The 22,500-nt window shown below is 48.6% G+C and overlaps 1 protein-coding gene across 1 annotated transcript in view; it reads left to right on the top strand.

Moving 5' to 3' along the window:
* Positions 1-22,500, top strand: part of akap6 (A kinase (PRKA) anchor protein 6) — a 67,861-nt gene that overhangs the window by 28,593 nt on the left and 16,768 nt on the right. Inside the window, exons 5-6 of the mRNA XM_076977897.1 lie at positions 18,287-18,433; positions 21,531-21,893. Coding sequence (XP_076834012.1) covers positions 18,287-18,433; positions 21,531-21,893 — 510 coding nt within the window. The remainder of the gene's footprint in view (positions 1-18,286; positions 18,434-21,530; positions 21,894-22,500) is intronic.

The raw sequence follows: 22,500 nt of genomic DNA, 5'->3' as shown, positions 1-22,500 counted from the left end.
CTGTCTGTGACTGACTACGGCTGTCTGTCATGGTTTATGACTGTGACTGTCAGTGACTGTGACTGTCTGTGACTGACTACGGCTGTCTGTCATGGTTTATGACTGTGACTGTCAGTGACTGTGACTGTCTGTGACTGACTACGGCTGTCTGTCATGGTTTATGACTGTGACTGTCAGTGACTGTGACTGTCTGTGACTGACTACGGCTGTCTGTCATGGTTTATGACTGTGGCTGTCTGTGACTGTGAGTGTCTGTGACTGTGTCTGTGAGCTTGGCCTCCTTGAGCCTGATTCTCTGACACTTGCGTTCGACACATGAAGCACAGGAGGAAGCGAGGGACAGAAGAGGTGATCCGGGGCACAAAGACACGAAGAGGAGGAAATGTTTGAAAGTAAAAAAAATGTTTGAAAGTGAAATTGTTCATCGAGTTTAGTTTTTTGCCAGCATTCTACCCAGAGGGTCAGTGTAACCATGGTGAGAGAGAATGATAGAAGAGAAGAGCCAGAGAGCCAGAGAGATAGAGAAGGGTATAGAGAGAGAGAGAGAGAGAGAGAGAGAGAGAGAGAGAGAGAGAGAAGGAGAAGGGGTGAAGCAGAGAGGGGGCCCAAGAGAAAGAAAAGGAGAGAGGGAGACAGAGACAGAGAGAGAGGAAGGAGTGAGAGAGGGAGACAGAGAAATGGAGAGAGAGGCTGAGGAAGAGAGGGAGAGAAAGGTTAAGGAAGAGAGGGAGACAGAGAGATGGAGGGAGAGGCTGAGGAAGAGAGGGAGAGAAAGGTTAAAGAAGAGAGGGAGACAGAGATGGAGAGAGAGGCTGAGGAAGAGAGGGTCAGTTTCTCTCATGAAATCTGATGGGTGACAAACCATCAGTGTATTTGTTCATGATGTAAACCAAATGACTGTGGGCCTGTGCCCCCCTCCATGGCAGTAGATATGGGCTGTCACAGCGTGGTTGTAGTGGGTGTGTGATGGGTGTGGTGAGGGCATGACCCTGTGCTGGGGAGTGGGCACGTAGCCCCACACACGTAGTCCCACACATGCAGCTGGGTGTGCTCGCTTGAGGCTCTGTCACAGAGCCTGGAGAGGTGGAGAGACGGATAGACGGAGAGATGGAGAGGTGGAGATGTGGAGAGGTAAATCAAGCTGGTTTAGGCGGCTGCTTCTGGACCGGTGCTGACACTCTGTGTGCACCAGTCGCTCGGAGCATATGCCATATTTCAAAAGAGCAGATTGTGAATCATAAAGAAATGAAATTAATAACTAGCTCCGCTCGCTCTGGAAACAGCCATAATGACAGGCTACGGCAGGCAGACTGCCTCCTCTCACACCCTCCCCACTGTCCCCGCCCCCCCAGACGCCCCCTTCACTGGGTTCTCTACCTCGCCCTCTCTCCAGGAGAGCTGCAGGGGTCAGCACCAGGGTCAGAGCGAATCTTCATGCTCATCGGGCATACTGACCCCACCATTAGTCATATCTTACAGTAGGAGAGTGGGAAATAGAGCATCTTCTCATCCTGCCTTTGTGTGCCACTCTTGATGGGAGAGAGGGGAGCGCTCGGGCCAGCACACAGACCCAGCACACAGACCCAGCACACAGACCCAGCACACAGACCCAGCACACAGACCCAGCATACAGACCCAGCATACAGACCCAGTACACAGACCCAGTACACAGACCCAGCATACAGACCCAGCACACAGACCCAGCACACAGACCCAGCACACAGACCCAGCATACAGACCCAGTACACAGACCCAGTACACAGACCCAGCATACAGACCCAGCACACAGACCCAGCACACAGACCCAGCATACAGACCCAGTACACATACCCAGTACACAGACCCAGCATACAGACCCAGCACACAGACCCAGCACACAGACCCAGCATACAGACCCCAGTACACAGACCCAGTACACAGACCCAGTACACAGACCCAGCATACAGACCCAGTACACAGACCCAGCATACAGACCCAGCACACAGACCCAGCATACAGACCCAGTACACAGACCCAGTACACATACCCAGTACACAGACCCAGCATACAGACCCAGCACACAGACCCAGCACACAGACCCAGCATACAGACCCAGTACACAGGGTTAGACAGCACACAGACCCAGCACACAGACACAGCACACAGACCCAGCACACAGACCCAGCACACAGACCCAGCATACAGACCCAGTACACAGACCCAGCATACAGACCCAGTACACAGACCCAGCACACAGACCCAGCACACAGACCCAGTACACAGACCCAGCATACAGACCCAGCATACAGACCCAGCACACAGACCCAGCATACAGACCCAGTGCACAGACCCAGTACACAGACCCAGTACACAGACCCAGCATACAGACCCAGCATACAGACCCAGTACACAGACCCAGCACACAGACCCAGCACACAGACCCAGTACACAAACCCAGCATACAGACCCAGTACACAGACCCAGCACACAGACCCAGCACACAGACCCAGTACACAGACCCAGCATACAGACCCAGCATACAGACCCAGCACACAGACCCAGCATACAGACCCAGTGCACAGACCCAGTACACAGACCCAGTACACAGACCCAGCACACAGACCCAGCACACAGACCCAGCACACAGACCCAGCACACAGACCCAGTACACAAACCCAGCACACAGACCCAGTACACAGGGTTAGACAGCACACAGACCCAGTACACAGGGTTAGACAGCACACAGACCCAGCACACAGGGTTAGACAGCACACAGACCCAGTACACAGACCCAGCACACGGGGTTAGACAGCACACGGGGTTAGACAGCACACGGGGTAAGACAGCACACAGGGTTAGACAGCACACGGGGTTAGACAGCACACGGGGTAAGACAGCACACGGGGTAAGACAGCACACGGGGTTAGACAGCACACAGCTGGTGTTCCTGTACACAAACCCCCTCATCACTCAGAAGCAGCTCAACTGGGCCTTCTCTTCAGACTCACATCACATACATCACTTGTTTGTGTGTGTGTGTGTGTGTGTAGGGGGGGGAGTGTTTGGGGGATCCGTGTGCACTGCAGGCTGTGAATACCTTTAGTGTTTACTGAGAGCAGAAAGAGACGTCTGTCTAATCTAGCACGCTCTGATGCTCCTACTGATCAAAGCTTTTCTTTTTCCAAACTTTCCTTGTATTTTCCACAAATACACACGAATGCACACACACACACACACACACACACACACACACACACACACACACACACACACACACGCACACACACATTCACACAATACAACACACAAATACACACATACAAGCACAAACCCACTCGAAGCTGACCACCCCCCCTCCTCCCAACACACACACACACACACACACACACCAGACGAACGCTCCAGCCCTGCAGGTGTCATCTTTGTGGGTGTGTTGAGAACGGTGTTATGTAGTGTTGAGACAGATCAGGCCTTTATTGAGCACTCATGTGCTCTTACTCCTGTTGGGTGAGATGATTTGATCTTCTTCCCTGGCGATGCAGCAGGAGGTGACGATCCCACAGGGACCCTGTTTGTTCTCAGCTATGTGGTCTGTCAGAACCTTTAAATTGCAACTACATTTGCTTCTGAACCCTTTAGTAAATATTTAATAGGCCTCCATTGCTGGAGCTCTGTCACTGCAGAGAGCTTCCCAGACACTCCACCAGCACGAGGTCATGATGAAAGCTTTAAATGGAGAATGAACAGCGTGTTTCAAGAGTAAATAGATTTATTTGTGTTCTTCTGGTTTAAGAATTCTCTTTAGTGTTAACAGAGTGAGAGATGGGGGTGGGTCTCTCTTACACAGCTGGAGCACTCTGAACTTAACGAATGCCACTGTGTGTGTGTGTGTGTGTGCACGTTGGAGTGTGGGTACTGTGTTGTGTGTGAGTGTGGAGTTTGTGGGTGTGCGTATTGTATGATGTGTGTGTGGTTTAATCTGCAGTATTTCTGACAGCATGCTTATGATGGTAGACTTACAGAGGTCGTCTGAGTGACGCACTGATACTTTATAGTGCCGGAGCAGGTGGCATTTCATACGAGTCTCATCACCACCATAGACTCAAGCCTTCTGTCTCACTCCCTCTCTCTCCCTCTCCCTCTGTCTATCTTCTTCCTCTCTTTTTCTCTCTGGCTCTTTTTTACTGTGTGTTCTCTGACTAGACTACCTCTCCCTTCTCCCTTGCCCAGCCTCTCAGTGGACGTGTGTGTGTGTGTGTGTGTGTGTGTGTGTGTGTGTGTGTTGGGGGTCACACGACAACCCTGCCTTTGGCTTCAGAAGCACAGGTTATTGTGTGTGTTCTCATGCTGACTACACTCCCCTCGTGGCTGGGTGGAGTCGCCCCTGGCGGCCCGTGTGCTGGGTGGAGTCGCCCCTGGCGGCCCGTGTGCTGCGTCCAGCTGGAGGGGCAGGAGAGCCGAAAACACCCAGCGGAGTTCAAAGATGCAGTGTCCATTAAGAGCCTCCGATTGAGACAGTTACCAGGGCAACAGGGGTGTCACTTCCAAAAGTAAACAAAAGTTTTTTTTTCCTTGTTTCTTTTCTGTCAGCAAACTTACAATTAATAAAAGTCTTTTGGCAAAGCCTGCAACAATTAATGGAGTTTGGCACAGAAAGAAGTGTTCACTGAAAAGAGTGACCACTTATCATGACCCCAAGAGAATCAGTACTCAGAGTGGAGATGTGTGTGTGTGTGTGTGTGTGTGTGTGTGTGTGTGTGTGTGTGTGTGTGTGTGTGTGTGTGTGTGTGTGTGTGTGTGTGTGTGTGTGTGTGTGTGTGTGTGTGTGTGTGCGTGTGTGTGTGTGTCCTGACCCTTAGCTCCACTATAGTTGTGCTACATGTATTGAATCCTCCACCCCCACTCCTTCCACAACATCCCCTCTCTCAGCCGCCTCCACCACCCTCTCATCCACTCTGTTTCACCACCCCACCTTCACCCCACCCCAACACCCCCAACACCCCTCCTCCACCCCCAACACCCCTCCTCCACCCCCAACACCCCCTCCTCCACCCCCAACACCCCTCCTCCACCCCCAACACCCCCTCCTCCACCCCCAACACCCCTCCTCCACCCCCAACACCCCCTCCTCCACCCCCAACACCCCCTCCTCCACCCCCCAACACCCCTCCTCCACCCCCCAACACCCCTCCTCCACCCCCAACACCCCCTCCTCCACCCCCAACACCCCTCCTCCACCCCCAACACCCCCTCCTCCACCCCCAACACCCCTCCTCCACCCCCAACACCCCCTCCTCCACCCCCAACACCCCTCCTCCACCCCCAACACCCCTCCTCCACCCCCAACACCCCTCCTCCACCCCCAACACCCCCTCCTCCACCCCCAACACCCCCCTCCTCCACCCCCAACACCCCTCCTCCACCCCCCTTAGCCATCACCTCTCTCCCTGTTCCCTCGCACCTTCTGATCCAACAAAGCCACAAAACCCACTCACAACAAAACACGCTTTATCAGCGCCATCGTCTGTGAGTGTGTGTGTGTGTGTGTGAGCACGCATGTGTTTGTTTGAGTATGTACATGAGTGTGTGTGCTGTTTGTATGTGTGTGTGTGTGTGTTGTTTGTGTGTGTGTGCGTGTGTGTACTGTGCCAGAGCTTCAGCACAAAGAGCTCTGTGTTGGAGCTGATTTACCCCTACTCTCTGTCCCTCTCTCTCCTGTCCTCCCTCTTTTCGGGTTTGTGTGTGTGTGTGTGTGTGTGTGTGTGTGTGTGTGTGTGTGTGTGTGTGTGTGTGTGTGTGTGTGCGTGCGTGCCAGATGGCTGTTTATGATGAAATGGGATTTTTTTTAAGGCAGACATTCCACAGGGGAGAGATGCAACCAGCGTAAGTCCTGTAGAGTTGGGATGTCGTTGCTGAGATCAAACTGTGCCCCAGTGCCCTCCCTGAAACGCTGATCTGAGACCAGCTGACTCCCCTGGTCTTGTCACTCAGGCGGCCGGGTGACACTCTTCAACACACAATCAGCATTAACACACAGCAAGGGCCAAGGACCAAACCTCCATCTTATAAATCACTCCAGATTCCAGCACAGCCTGTGAGTAGCCAAGTGATTCTACTCCATGAAACAGCATTAAAAAAGGAAGAAAGAAAAAGAAAGAAAGAATGAAAGAAAGAAGAAAAAGAACAAAGGAAGAAGAAGGGAAAAGAAAATGCTGTTTGTCAAGAGAAAGAGACAGTCATTCAGTCCTCATAGAGCATGAATTATTGAAAGGGTGAATGTGGAGAAGGATGAGAGAGAGCGAGAGAGGGATGACAGGAGGTGTAGGAGCAGCAAGGAGACATATCACAGAGACTGACAGAGAGAGAGAGAGAGAGAGTGTGCGAGAGAGAGAAAGAGAGAAACAAACCCAGGCAGTGTGCTGTCTTCCTAGCAGTTTCTGTTTTTCCAACATGCCTCTCTCTCTCTCTCTCTCTCTCTCTCTCTCTCTGTCTCTCTCTCTCTCTCTCTCTCTCTCTCTCTCTCTCTCTCTCTCTCTCTCTCTCTCTCTCTCCCTGTGCCTGTGTCCTATGTTTCCTACTGGTCTCAATCTTTAGATATGCTCCTATTTCCCCCAGCATGCTGCTCTGATAGTGTATATAGGTGTGTGTGTGTGTGTGTGTGTGTGTGTGTGTGTGTGTGTGTGTGTGTGTGTGTGTGTGTGTGTTTGACAGCTGTAAACGTAAGGATGGCTACAAAGGATCAACTAGCAATTTGTTATTCCACAATTAACACAAATCTTTCCTGGAGTTTTATTTCTGATTCAGCTACACTGCTCTGAATCGTCTGACCTGTTTATTGACACACAGATCACATGTCTGTGTCTGATCATATGATGATATCTGTGTTGTGAGTTATGGCAGTGAGCTGTGTTGGGTGCTGTATGGTGTGTGTTATGGTGGAAACCTATGTTGTGTGTACTGTGGTAGAGAGCTTTATTTTATTCTCATGTGGTAGTGAGTTACATTGGTTTGTGGTAAGGAACTGTGTTGTGTGTTGTGATAGGGTATGGTGGTTGGTCTTAGTTTGTGTTATGTATTGTGGCAGTGAGTTATCTTGTGCATTCTGTGTCATGGTCGTGAGTTGAGTATTGTGTATGGTGGTGTTGTATTTGTGTGCTTTGGTAGAGAACTGTGTTGTTGTAGAGAGCTGTGTTGTGTTTTGTGTGATGTGATAAAAAGCTGTGTTGTGGTTGTGGTAGAGAGCTGTGTTTTGTGTTGAGGTAGAGAGCTGTGTTGTGTTTGTGTGTTGTGGTTGTGGTAGAGAATTGTGTAGTGTTGTGGTAGGGAGCTGTGTTGTTGTTGTGGTAGAGAATTGTGTTGTGTTTGTGTGTTGTGGTAGAGAGCTATGTTGTGGTTGTGGTAGAGAGCTGTGTTGTGTTTGTGTGTTGTGGTAGGGAGCTGTGTTGTGGTTGTGGTAGAGAGCTGTGTTGTGGTAGGGAGCTGTGTTGTGTTGTGGTAGGGAGCTGTGTTGTGGTTGTGGTAGAGAGCTGTGTTGTATGTTGTGGTAGAGAGCTGTGTTGTGTTTGTGTGTTTTGGTAGAGAGCTGTGTTGTGTTGTGGTAAGGAGCTGTGTTGTGGTTGTGGTAGAGAGTTGTGTTGTGTTGTGTCTGTTTAGGAGACATGGAGGTGAAGGTGGCTTCTGTGGTGTTGATGGAGTCCTGTGGTTCTTTCTGTGGGGTTTGGTTTAATTACAGTGCTAATGCAGGACTCCCCACTGCAACTCTTTCATTCCTAGAGCCCTTAAACACTTTTACACACATATAACTACCCACAAAGGTAAATACACACACAGATATTTATCAGCACTAGATACTGATTTGCATCACACGTGTGTGAGAGAGAGAGAGAGAGAGAGAGAGAGAGGAGAGAGAGAGTGTGTGTGTGTGTGTGTGTGTGTGTCTGTCTGTCTGTCTGTTTGTGCACGTAGGTGTATGTGTGTGAGAGTATGTTTGTGTGCGAGTGTTATTGTTTGTATGTGTGGGGGGTTGCTGTCTAGGACTGTGACTGAATGCATGCACTCACATGCACACACACACGGGCATGCACACACACACACACACACACACACACACACACACACACACACACACACACTCTGTCTGTGCCCTGAGCTGTGTCACGGTGTGTGTGATGGAGGAGCAGGGAATGAGACTCACACCTCCTCCCCAGTAAAGCCCTATGAGTAATGATGAGGTGGTGGACGCGCTACGACCAGACCAGGCCAGACCAGCGCGCTCTCACACACACCAGCAGAAGCACTACACTAGAGTGGCAGCACAAGCCCCGCCCACCTGACATAAGAATCAACACAACAACCTCACAGTCTCACACGCGTTAGCGGCAGCACAAGCCCCGCCCACCCTGATGAGCAGTGGCAGCAGGACCTCCTGCCACCATGATATTGTGGTGTCACAAGCCCCGTCCAGATCGCCGCTAGTAGCAACAGAAGCCCCTCCCACTCTGACACAAGTGTTGGCAGAAGCCCCTCCCACTCTGACACAAGTGTTGGCAGAAGCCCCTCCCAGGTGGACCCGAGGTTTAATATCCCAGAGACAGAGGTGCAGGATCGCCATCATCGATCTGCGACCGCTGCTTCCCTCCCGCCTTAAGTTAGATGTTGCCATAACAACAGTTGAAAGGTGCAATTTAGGCAGGTGGATGGTGCGTGGGGGCGGGGGGTGTTTGAAAGGGGCCGTCCTTGGCCGTGGGCCTACGGATCCCGGGGGGGGGTGGACCGGGGGGAGGGACACCGTGCCGTCTGCCTATGCAGGGCTGTGGAGTTATCAGAGCCGACAGGAGAACAGGGTGAGACGCGTGAGCCTTGGGAGAGAAGTGGGGATGGTGTCCTCATGATCGAGCTGTGTTGAGTAGATGGATTCAGCTTTGATCATCAAGTCTCAGATTTGGAAGTGGATTAGAGAGGCAGAGAAGTCTGTTTGTGCCAGCTAGTATCTGAGGGTTGGCAGGCCTGAAGACAACCAGCTGGTCAAATATCTGTTTTGAGTTTGTTTTCCAAAGACCTGCTGTAGCTGAAAGCAGATGAGTTTTTTTTTTCTTTTTTCCTCCCCATTAACCTATTGCATGACTGTCAAGCAGCAGGTTCCCCAGGACTCACTCAGGGCGCAGTACTACGGTACAGCCACTAGATGGCACACTTTCATCCTAAGAATGGCAAGAATGACTGAAGAATTAGGAGACAGAGTGATGGGTAGACAGAGCAAAGGCACATACACACACACATGAACACACACACGAACACACACCGACTCGTACAGACACACACACTCGCACTTCATGAAGCTGTTTTGAATTGGTCTTTGTTCATTTTCCTTTAAAGTCTAATTTGACATTAATTCTCCCACTGAGTGCCCTGATGGTTTGGGGTAGTGAGCGGTGTGAGGAGGAGTTTGCACCTTAGAGACAGGTGGGTGTGTTGTAGTCAGCACTTCTGATAGGCCCATTACACCATATGCATAATTCACAAAAACAAATATGTTTGTTGACAAGAGCCAAAGCCTATCATTTACATGTGTGTGTGGTGAGGCTAAACTCAGAGCTGGGAATTAGTTTGGAGTTTAATTAACAGAGCGTTCTCTCCCCTCCGCTCTCGTCTCCTTACAGGCAGTTTTTCCCTGACACTGTCCTAATGAGTTCTGCACCTCTGAGAGCCTCATACACACACCAGGCACCTCCACCACTCTTTACACTTCAGTGTGTGTTTCACAGCTGGAGTAGTCAGGACTGAGGGTGTGTAGTGGACAGGACAGAGGGTGTGTAGTGGACAGGACAGAGGGTGTGTAGTGGACAGGACCGAGGGCGTGTAGTGGACAGGACCGAGGGCGTGTAGTGGACAGGACAGAGGGTGTGTAGTGGACAGGACTGAGGGTGTGTAGTGGACAGGACTGAGGGTGTGTAGTGGACAGGACAGAGGGTGTGTAGTGGACAGGACCGAGGGCGTGTAGTGGACAGGACTTAGGGTGTGTAGTGGACAGGACCGAGGGCGTGTAGTGGACTTTCAGGCCCATCAGCACTGGAAGAAGGGATAATGTAGTGGGCGTGCAACACTAGCAACACTACTCAGGAGCACATAATGAGTATAAGCAGCTTGTGTTTACAAATGTGCGTGTGTGTGTATATCTGTGTCTAGGCCTGCATGTATGTGTGTGTGTGAATGTGTGGGTGTGTTTGCACACACGTGTAAGTTAGTGCGTGGGGAGACCTCAGTGTGTTTGGGTCTCCAGGCTCATGCAGAAGGGCTCTAGTGCCTTTACACAGTCATGCCTCTGAAAGTGGACACTGGCTTATACCCGCTCTACATGTATCTCTCTCTCTCTCTCTCTCTCTCTCTTTCTCTCTCTCTCTCTCTCTCTCTCTCTCCATCTCTGTCTCTCTCTCCTCCCTCCCCCCCCCCCCTCTCTCTCTCTCCCTCTGTAAAAGCATCTCCCAGTAGCTAGGCAGTTGAGCTATGGAGGTATTAGCATGTTTGCCTTGAAGAAAGCACTGTGGGGCTTTGGGAAAGTTTACTCATATGAGTTGAAAGCAGTGGAGGGGGGAGGGGGCGGTGCCTTAATTGTGAGCAAATACTCTCAGGGCTTTGAGGCGGGGGGATAAGGAAAGAGAGAGTGGGAGAGAGAGAGAAAAAGACAGACAGAAAGAAAGACAGATAGAGAGAAAGAAAAGGTAAAATGAAGTGCATAGAGGAAGGAGGCTAAAACAGAATGTACAGCCATATACTGTCTGGTTTTTTTCATGGATCCACTTTGTTCGCTAGGCCTCATAATGGCATTTTAATGTAGTGATGTAATGCTGGCTGGAGAGAGGAGAGCTTCTCTCTAAAGGCTCGCAGCCCAGAGCTGGACCGCCGTGTCCCTCTCCTGTTGTTTTCCTGGACCTGCTCCAGGATGCTGGACACACTCCGTAGCAACAAACAGCTCTTCAGAAATAAGAGAGAGAGAGAGAGAAGGAGATGAAGAAAGCGGCGATAGAGAGAGGGGGGAGGAAAGAGAAGGAGAGGGGAAGAGGGAGCGAGGGATAGAGAGATAGTGAGGGAGATGGAGAAGGAGAGAGTTAGGGAGATGGAGAGAGGGAGAGAGTGAGGGAGATGGAGAAGGAGAGAGTGAGGGAGATGGAGAAGGAGAGAGTGAGGTAGATGGAGAAGGATGAGAGTGAGGGAGATAGAGAGAGGAGAGGAGTGAGGGAGATAGAGAGAGTGAGGGAGATGGAGAGGATGAGAGTGAGGGAGATAGAGAGAGGGAGAGAGTGAGGGAGATAGAGAGAGTGAAGGAGATAGAGAGGGAGATAGAGAGGGAGAAAGTGAGGGAGATAGAGAGGGAGAAAGTGAGGGAGATAGAGAGAGGAGAGGAGTGAGGGAGATAGAGAGAGGGAGATAGAGAGGGAGATAGAGAGAGTGAGGGAGATAGAGAGGGAGATAGAGAGGGAGAAAGTGAGGGAGATAGAGAGGGAGAAAGTGAGGGTGATAGAGAGAGGAGAGGAGTGAGGGAGATAGAGAGAGTGAGGGAGATGGAGAGGATGAGAGTGAGGGAGATGTAGAAGGTGAGAGTGAGGGAGATAGAGAGAGGGAGAGAGTGAAGGAGATGGAGAGGATGAGTGAGGGAGATAGAGAGAGTGAAGGAGATGGAGATGGTGAGAGTAAAGGAGGAAGAGAAATGATGCAAAACAATCCTCATTCAGATTCACTATGTACTATTTACTATACACTATATACTTTGTACTATGAATTGTATACTATGTATTCTCGTCAAAGACTCTCTCTCTCTCTCTCTCTCTCTCACACACACACACACACACACACACACACACACACACACACACACACACACACACACACACACACACACACACTCACTCGCTCTTCCAGTTTGGAATGGTTACTCTGTAAATCCACCAGGACCTGTAACCATTACACTGAGTGGCAGGATCATCTGCAGTAGATTAGACTTTTACACACAGTGCAGTAGTTTGGAAGCTGCACTGTGCATCGCACTGCAGAGGCAGCAGGGGTGAAACGGCTTCAATATTAGATAGCAATTTAAATCAATAAGAAACACATCCTTAAATGATTTAATGTGGATTTGTTTTCCAGCAGACTAAATCTAACAGTGCTGTATACACTAATGTCGCTTTGAATGTATATGGCTCAGCTGGACTGGGTGTGTGTGTGTGTGTGTATGCACACCTGCGTTTGTGAGCGTGTGTGTGCGCGTGTGTGTATGATGTTCCCTTGCTCTGCCGTTGTGGAGAGCCCTGGGGAATTCCTGTCTCACCTGCTGTTGTGCTGGAGTCTGTAGAAACAGTTGCGCTATCCCCAGAGGAGTGGAGAGATATAGCATTAAACAAGTACACTCCCTCCATCATCACAGCTCGTGATCCGCACCACGCCGGCTGCTCCCTGCTGTCAGAAACCCTCGCAGGATAGCACAGCTGCAGGGAGCACACTCTCCCCTCCATTTACTAACCGCATTACACATTTCAATGACTGCTTGCTTATGTAGGTTCAGACCGGTGGGGGCTTTCATTACTTTATCACATGCAGTGTATATTCACAATCGCGTGATTATTTTATTTTTGCAAAAATTGGTAGCATATGGCATGATCTTTATAGGTATTAACTGATAATAATCACATCTTCTTGGATGTTTTATGATCTGTAATTATAGATATGCACAGCTTCTGTTATGTGCAGGATATAAAAGGGAGAATTCCCTCAGCTTTTCCTTTTACACGACCTGCTTGAATTCAGACTGTGCAAATCTAGCAGATCTTTAACAGCATGAATGATATTTAAGGCCCTCGTATCTGTAAGAAATCACAGCGTGCCAGTGATCCCCCCCCCCCACAAACACACCCAGTTCCTTTAAGAACAGGTAGGATGGTGCATGACTCCACCATGCAGTTAACGTGGGGGTGGGGTCACACTGGCCGAGGCTGACGGGCGTCATCGTGCTTTCTACGCTCACCTTGACACCCACTTCATTAGAATAAAGATTGTCCAGCTCCGAGCTCACGCTGCTCCCTTGCGCCCGGACCCCATGCAAATTCCTGCCCAGCCAGACCAGCGGGGAACCTGTCAGAGGTCATCTGCCTTAAACGATCGCCGTTATTTTTCGACCTGCTCCTTTTAGTTCGAGCTCATCCGCGTAAAAGGCATGACGTCCCTGGAGCGCCCAGCCTCTCCCAGTGTGGCCCTGGAGGGTCTGCAGAGGAGGTGTTCATTCAGCAAGCCCTGTGGAGCACAGCTCTGTAGTGGGAGAAAGAGAGGAGGTCTACGGAACAGAAGACTGAAATATATTCTTTTTTTCTCTGAACTTCCGTTCACACCAAGTAGGCTTTGTGGGTTTTTTCCCAGTTTGTTGTTGTTTTACAAGTTGTTGGGAAAACAGGCTTTTTCTTCCTCCAGAGTTTCAGAGTTGCCCAGGACTCAAATTAATCTCCATTATTATCACATCAGTCAACAGCTCCCAGCCCACCGCAGAGAAACTTCCAGAAGCAAAGGGCTTCCTCACCCATCCTATACTATAGACTTAATTAGAATTAAATTATTAATGAGGGATACTTTAAAAAGATTGTTTCATGATTCCCTATTAGTGAATTTGCTATTCATTTTAATATTTGTCATTTGATTTATATGGTGGATAATGCAATACAGACCCAATTAACAATGCATGGCCTGTGTAATATGATTTTCAGTTAATGCAAATGGAATAAGCTGGAAGAAAGCAAGCGATACAAATTCCCAAATGTAATTTACTCGACCGGTTCTGCTGATTTTAAATGACATTGCACATTTTAATTTTCTTCTCTTTTCAAAGATTGCAAATGTATACTCCTTAAGCAAGGCTGCTGTTCACTGCACATCTCTTCAAAGATTTACTGTGCATCGTTTTCGCACCTATTTGCTTTTAAAACATCGGCGAGTGAAGTTGGGAAGGTGTTTCTAGAAGTTTTCAGCAGCATTTTGCCAAATTGTTTTGTTTTGGGGTTTTTTTGGTATGTATTTGGTTAATTTCCAAAGTCAGACTAGATGTTCAGACTGCCTTTATTTAAACATGCAGCAGAGCAGGACAGTGAAGGGCTGAGGACTGTGATAGAGCAGGATGGTCCAGGACTTAGAGCGGGACAGAGTGAGACAGTGCAGGACTTGGGTAGGACAGTTCAGAGTGGGACGGAGTGAAACAGGGCGGGACAGAATGGGATGGTTCAGGGTTAAAGGTTGTGAGTGGGATGGTTCAGAGCGGGACAGGGCAGGACAGGGCGGGACAGAGTGGGACGGTTCGGACGTCAGAGTGGGACAGAGTGGGATGTTGCAGGACTCAAGGTGGAACAGTGTGATGGTTCAGGTCTCAGTGCTGGACTCAGGGTGGGACAGAGTAGGACATTTCAGAGTAGGACAGAGCTGGACGAGTCAGGGTCAGTGAGACAAACCTCAAGGCTCAGCACTCGGGGCAGGACACAGTGGGACAGCTCAGGACTCAGGACTCATGGTGAACTGTCTCCGCTCCTTCAAACCCTGTGTGCTCTTGGCTGATTGCATTGTTTCCTGCATTTGTCCGCTGAAGAAAAGTGCCACACTCGTAGTGTGTGTGTGGGGGGGGGGGCAGTGAGGAGCCGGGCACACAGCTCTCTCCAGCACAATCCCTCCTCCCGGGGCCCACAGCCCAGCTCCAGGCCCTGGGCCTCGGATAAAGAGTGTCTTTGTTCCCCATTCAATGGCATTAGGCATGGACTTCCTATGGGGGTCACCATCACGCCTTGTGCAGAGCCTGAAAGGGGAACCGAGGGGAGAGAGAGAGAGAGAAATCACAGCTCCACCCGTTCAGGCTGTACATCGGGCTCCACACAGCACCATCACTACGCCGCCTGGCAGCGCGAGCGTCGCTGAACGCAGCCATTTCAAAATATTCTTTAGGTCAAAAAAAGGAGGAATAAAAAAATGATCACCTTCAGTCTGGCAGATCAGAAGAGGTGGTGTAAAGGCAGCGGAGACGTGCGGCCTGTGTTGTGTTCTTCCTCTCGTTAAGTCATCCTCGGTTAAAGGGCCCGCTGTTGCCATCTCTATGGGTGCTTCCCGCTATCAGACCGCTCATTCAGCTCTTCTTTGTTCGGTTTTAATCTTTCAATACCTCTTTGGAAATCAGACTAATCTGACTATATTTACAGAGGGGAGTGAGGAAAAGCGAAGAGAAGGAAGACGGATCCCTCATATTCTTCCATCCTCTATATTGTTTGTGTCCTGTTATGGCGGAGGAGGAGTGAGTTCCCAGGGGTTCCCGCAGAACTGTGTCCGTTGTACGGGCCCATAACCTCCTCGTCTTTGCACAACCACTTCTAGTTTCCTGAAAGATGCCATTGTAGATGCAATTTGTTGCCACTGAATGCGTTTTTTACAATCTAAAGTTGATTTTGTCCTCTTTGAAAGCTCGTTCTAGATGAGGTCTGTAAAAGCTGGCGGAAACTCTCCTGGGTCTCGAGCTGACCTCTCAGTGACTGGCCACCTTGTTCTTAAACACAGAGGCGAGAGAGGGATGAAAAAAAGGAAGAAAAAGTGTTTGACTCGGGTCTCAGTGTGAGGCTTCTATACCAGTCGTAAAATGGCTTATTCTTCTGGTCACCATGGTGACAATTAACAGTGTTTCAAGGCCTTTTGTCCCAGGCCAGTTTGAGCAGTTTTTTGTGGGCTTTATTTTTTTTTCGTTCGTATTCTGAGGACAGTAATTTTTCACTGGACAAAAAAAAAAAAAAAACACACCACCCACTACTGAAGCACGGAAGCAACCATTTTACATAAACAGTTTAGAAATCACTTCCAAATAGAAGCTGTATGTCTTTTTCGACTTCGCCTTTACAAAGCAAACATGTAGCACGTTGCTTCCTGGTCTTTCAAGCCGTGAGCTCTCGCATCATTGAGAGGCCGACTCTCTGCTCAGCTGCAATCCTCCCCCATCAATAGCCCCCTTCTCCCCAGACCCCCCCCCCCCCACACACACACACACACACACACACACTCCCCCCTCCTTCACAGGCTACAGCAGACATCAAGGGTGTTGGCAAGATATGAAAAGGCCCCAAACTGATTAAGTAATTATCAGTTTTCCCAGCTCTTTTGGAAGGATCTGTATCATGAGAGCATATCAAATTCCATATTTTGTGCCTCAGAGTCAATTTGTAGCTCATCGTCTCCCAGTCGAGATTCCTGCATGTTTTTATGAAGTGGTTTCCCTTTTACTTCATGCTAAACGTTTAATTCCACAGTTTCAGTGCATGATCAGAGGGGCACCAAACCACCTCCTCCTCTTCTCTACACTCATTTCCAGGGTGAAATAAGAGAAGAGGGGCTCACCTGATCTAAGGCCTGGGCTGTGTGAGGATGAGGATGAGGAGACAGTGATGTGAATTCCATATCTCTCTGCAGTCTCTCCGCCAATGTGGTAGCGTTAGCATGAAGCGATTTACACCCAGCCAGCGTCCGACGCAGTTCATAGACTCTTACTTGTATTGTCTCAACATGTTACAGAGACTGAACAAACTTTAATTTAATGGGAAAGATGAATCTACAAAAATGCATTAAATGAGCCCATGTGTGACTGCATTTTTGCTGACATTTCAAGTCTTTTATTTTAATATGCCAAGTGAATTTATATTATTACTGCTTGTTGATATTTCATCTACTTTAATAGCTGCCTATGCACACTTATACAGAGAATTTGTTTAGAAAAGGACCGTTAGCGTCGTCGTTTCCTCACCCATGGAGCAATCGTTTGGATCTGTCACAGCTTCTCAAAAGTGGCAGGTGTATTCAGAAGAATCACTTACTCTGCTGAGAAAAACACACAGTACTCACATGACCTAAAAGTCTCGAGTGTTGTGCCTTGCAGGCACGTTTCCATGCAGCCTTTTGTGCAACTGCTCGGCTAACACAGCAAGACTCGGTCGAACTTATGAGCAAGACTTTCCTCATAAGAGCCATTTTTAAATGTAACTTGAAAATAAACCCACTGAGCTCCTAGGCTCCTCACCTTTCACACTCTCTATGTGTAGACTTTGTTAGTAACTGCCTTTCATAAAAAAGAAAATAGAACATAAGAAGAAATTAAATATTCACACTATAACAGCTCTGATTTAAGCTGCTTAAAGATGTCCTTTGGACTTTTGGTATATTTCCCTACACTGATAATTACATTCAGGGCGCTTACGACCCTCAGGACATTCAGGTCGCTCAGGATACTCAGAACACTCGGGTTTCTCAGGACATTTAGGGTGCTTGGGACACTGAGGAATCTCAGGGGATTCAGGGTGCTCAGTCATACAGGGTGCTCAGGTATTAGAGGCCAACAGGGGGGCCGAGTGTCACCAGAGTGCTGTAAGATGTGAGTGTCTCCCATCTCCTCATCTCCTGCATCCTAATCAACCTGTCAATCTCTCCTCCTGCTCCTCCCACCAACGTCTCCTCTCCTCATCAATAATGTGGTGTGTTTTTAATGAAAAGGAAAACTCTTAAAATCAATATTTGCTGTCAACAAGCAAATTGCATAATCCCCTTTGCTCCTGAGAGGAACGTCTTTGCTTTGGTGGCCACTATTAAAAACGGAAAGGGATGGATGACTTAAAAGGGTGTGTGATACCATCTCCATCAAAAACAGCGACAATGAAAAATGAATCCTGGCCTGATGACAGTGAAGAGAGAGGAGAAAACAGAACACATTTAAATATTTAAATGTGCCTCTGGCGTAATGATAAATGACAGGCGAAAACCAGAATCAAGTAGCTATCGATGCAGAAAATGAAATGGGGAAGAGAGAGAAAAATTAACCAAAAAAGGTTCCAGATTGAACAGCGTCAATTTCCTCCTATACAGTATGGCCGTCCACCATTTAACTGAAAATGTCACTTCTTAAAATCATATCAAATCTGCAAAATACTGTTTTGCATGGGAATTACTGTCTGACCTCTCACATGTTTTTCTGAAGATGAAACACTCTGACCTGAAGTCCTCACACTTAAAGATTGATTTGATTTAAAGAATGAGCTCTGTGTGGAACGTGGCACCACAACCTTCTCTAGAGCTTCCTGGGGATTCAAGATGGTGATATCATCTTTGTACCATATGTGTCGATGGTAATTGTATTTGATAATTGAAGTCACGTAGAATGCTAATGTCATGTTTACATTTTAAACCTTGTCTTTTTGTGTGTGTGTGTGTGTGTGTGTGTGTGTGTGTGTGTGTGTGTGTGTGTGTGTGTGTGTGTCCACAGGGGAACAGGTTAGAGATGACCATGTGGCTTCCTAAGAAGATGCAGCTTCTGGGATGGGCAGAGAGTCTGAAAAGGAGTGGCACAGAGCTGCCTGCTGACTTCGAGGAGCGAATCACTGCCCTCAGATCCAAGTGGGAGGAGTTAGAGGTAAGGCCTTCTGCTTTCTCCGCCCACTCATCACTCAGCTTCATGCTGTGGGGTTTACACTGGTGTCTCACAGTCAGAATACCTGAGTGGGGGGAGTCATGTGTGCAGGGTGCTTTGTGGAGTTTGCTGTTGTCTTTTTTATGAGCACTGCTAGGCAGGGTCGCCCAAAGGGGGACGCGTTTCCTTTTGAGTCTGGTCTTCTCGGGACTTCTTCCTTATGCCCAGAGGACTTTCTCTGCCACCGTGGCCCTTGGCATGCTCATCCAGGGCCTAGATCAAATTCCTGTAAAGCAGCTTAGAGACCATGTCTGTTGATAAAAGTGCAAAATAAATAGAATACACTTCAATTGCAGCAGCTGCAAAGCCTCTTTGTCACTGAGTTTATTACTCCATTACAGTCACTGTCTCTAACACCCTCACGCAGTTACACTGTAACTCTATGCCACTTACACTGTAACTAAATTACCATTTCATTTAAATATATTCCTCTGTTATAGTAATATTCCTTTACTTTATTGCACTGTATCACCATTATTCAACTAGACTATAACCTCATTACTGTTCCTTTGTGCAGGGAACTGTTACTTTGTTACTTGGCTACTCTGCATTACTCAGCAATATGTCGGTCCCTGTAACTGTGTAGTTGAGGCCCTTACAGTGCCAAGCGTTTCTGACAGAGTTGCTAATGCAGACGGCCAGTCCCCCTCAGCCTGTGTTATTACACAGTAGACGGCGTCGTGTAGTGTGTGTGTGACTCATCTCAGTGTATTTTCACAGCTGTCATGTAAATACATGTAGGTTAGTTGTAGATAATAGGTGTGTGTGTGTGTGTATGTGTGTGTTACTTGGGCTGATTTGTATCAGTAGCACTCATCCAGATTAGCATAACTGTCATTATGTGGAATTCTCGTTTGAATTCGAGCACCAAATAACCATTCAATTCCGGTGCAGCAATCAGTGTTAATTAGAGCCACATTTAAAAGAATAATCACTGACAGTTGTGCGAAATGGCCATATCCAAACTTTGAGCGAGGTGTGCGTGTGTGTGTGTGTGTGTGTGTGTTGACTGGTGGGAATGAGACGGCAGTGGTGCGGAGAGTTCAATCTCAGCGCTCCTGCTCACCGCATTCACCATTACACCGTCTCAATTGCATATTAAACAAGCCTATCAAGTCAGCCATTGGCATCTGCTGTGCTGACACAAATTGTGAATTAAATGAAATTGATGTCCTCTGTCGTATATATTTATGAAGACAGACCATTCTCTGAAGTATGCTGCTTATGAAGAATTTATGATTGCAAACTGCTCCCGAACAAAATAAAGTGGCAATAAATTCCTGTTTTTCACAGGCCGACCCTCCAAGGGCACGAATTTCACCTACAGACCAGACATTTGTCACACACTGAAAACAGTAGCGAGTTTGTCGATTATCAATATTCAGATAAGATGGGGAGAGAGAAAATGGGAGGAAGAGAACAGGATAGATAGAGGGAGAGAGATAAAGAAAGAGAGAGAGGTTGGTGAGGATGCAGATGATACAGTTTGAATATCTGTCTAGTGTTCTTGGTGTCTTTTCCCCCTTCAGCAAATAGCTGTAGCTGTATCTGTTCGTCTGCAGGGTTCATTCAGCCTCCTCATCAAACCACAGGGGGCATTCGGACTCTTGTCCTACTCTAAGGGACCAGCGTGTCTCACTTTCCAGAACCGCTCATCAGCACATCTCTGACTCATGCGTATTGTAAAAGGCAGCAAGGGGTGACCCGTGTAGGCCGTGTAATGGGGAGACCGGATCAGAACACCTCGTGTTTGGTTGGGGACGAAAGGGCCCATTGTCATGGAGTCTCTAAAAGGCCTGTGAGGATGGCGCGTGGTCTCAGCTGGATGGGGGAGAGGATCACAGATGTGTTAATAAAGGCAGGACGGGGGGGGGGGGGGGGGGGGGGGGCAGCACTGCCCCAAGGAGCTTGATTGGTGCCATGTGCTGAAATAGCCACTTCATTGCTTAGTCATAATCACATCTGTTTCCATGACAGCTTTCTTACACTCAGCACACACAAAGGAAGGACAATTACAGTGGCCTGTGTGTGTGTGTGTGAGTGTGTGTGTTTGTGTGTATTAATTGGATAATGGTGTGTTTTGTTGTCACAATTGCCTTTTGAGTGTTCAGAGTTCAACCTGCATTCTGAACCATGTAGAATAAAAAAGAAACCACCCCCCCCACAACACACACACTCTTCCGTGCACACACACATACACACACACACACACACACACACACACACACGCACGCACACACACACACACTCGCACACACACACACACACACACACACACACACACACACACACACACACACACACACACACACACACACACACACACACACACACCCATGCACCATAAATACCTGCACATGTAGATATTTGCAGGAATCCCCCCAGGAATGCACACATTGGGCTCTCTTACTGTCAGTAAGAGAACGTTCAATGAGGAAATTATATAAACAATCAGAGAACATGACTGTTTGCTATTTGACAAGCATTTGGTGTCTTTCTTTAACGTCACTTCTAGAAAATCACTGATGACATTTTAACCTTCTGAGTGTTGGCAGATACAAACTCTCTGATCCCATGCATATGGAATTTCCATAATAGCTTTTCAGTCTGATCTAAATTACCTCCAAATATCTTAATTCAATCCAAATGAATTAGAGTTAATTACACTGTTATCTCTCGAAAATGCAATTCATTAGATTCTAGTTAAGATGTTTAGTTGGGCAGCAAGTTATTTCTGTAACGAAAACGGGGGTAAGGTTTCTACTTCAGCTGCTGGACAACCGAATATATAAAACGTAGCACAGCAGCACAGTACCTGTGTGTGTGTGTGTGTGTGTGTGTGTGTGTGTGTGTGTGTGTGTGTGTGTGTGTGTGTGTGTGTGTGTGTGTGTGTGTGTGTGTACACGTTTTTGTGCACATGTGTATGTGGGAGTGTGTTTAACGCTTTTCTCAAACACCATATCCCTGATCCCATGTGAGTATGTAGACGTGTGTGTAAACGTGTTTGTGTGTGTGTGTGTGTGTGTGTGTGCCCCTGCAGAAGACCCTGGGAGAGCAGGGCGCAGATGGGTCGGGGGCTCGCAGTCTGCTGTCCCCTGGATCCATCAGCATGGTGGCCCAGCTGGAGAAGAAGGTGAAGGAGCTGAAGGCCTGGCTGAGAGACACGGAGCTTCTCATCTTCAACGTGAACCTCCGCACGGACGAGCTGCATCTCAAGCACACGCACGACTCCAGCTGCTCACAGCAGGAGCACCCGCAGAACCCACAGCCCGACCCAGGAGCCCGCCCAGAGCCGTACCCCCGGCCAGACCTCCAGCCTGACCCAGAGCCGGGTCCAGAACCTGACCCGGAGCAAGACGCACAGCTGGACCGGCAAGCAGCCGAGCAGATGGAGAACTTCAAGGTAAGAAAGCGATTCAAGCAGCCATGCTGAGATCTTCTCAGGAGCACTTTCTCTCTAGGGAGCCGTTTCTGCAGACGTGGCCAGCTCAGGAGGTCCGTGCTGCCAAACACACGCAGGTGGCCCTGCTGCTCACCCAGCCTGCCCCAGGCACTGGTGCTGCCCCCTGCTGACCTCACTGGAGTTCAGCGCCACCAAAGCACAGCCGATCTCTCTTTCCAAGGCCTGATCTCAGCCCTCGAGCTTCCCTCCAACACACTGGCTAGTCACACTGCCCAGTCCCTCTAGGTCTCCATACGCTGCCCAACATCTCTGTATTGAGCTCATGGTCATAGCACGGAGAACACTAAGAATGGAGCAAAGAACAGCAATGGGGAAAGAAAAAACATCTCACTGCAAGTAGCAGTGTTTCATTTGAGGTTGGCTACAGTAATAAATGCAGGGCAAAAGCACCCATCAGAGCTCTGACTGAAAATCTATAGGAAATAATTATTTGAGTTAAAATGCTGAGGAACAGCGAGGGGGAATTAATCAAGCCGTGTCAAAACACAGGTAGTGGAGTTGATTACATTCCCCCCGCTGAGTGACAAACATACGAGAAGAAAACTTT

The sequence above is a fragment of the Brachyhypopomus gauderio genome, chromosome 17 (genome assembly GCF_052324685.1).
Source record: "Brachyhypopomus gauderio isolate BG-103 chromosome 17, BGAUD_0.2, whole genome shotgun sequence".
In the NCBI taxonomy this organism is placed as follows: Eukaryota; Metazoa; Chordata; class Actinopteri; order Gymnotiformes; family Hypopomidae; genus Brachyhypopomus; species Brachyhypopomus gauderio.
Note: the sequence above shows the minus strand (reverse complement) of the source record. Positions and strands in the feature narration are given on the sequence as shown.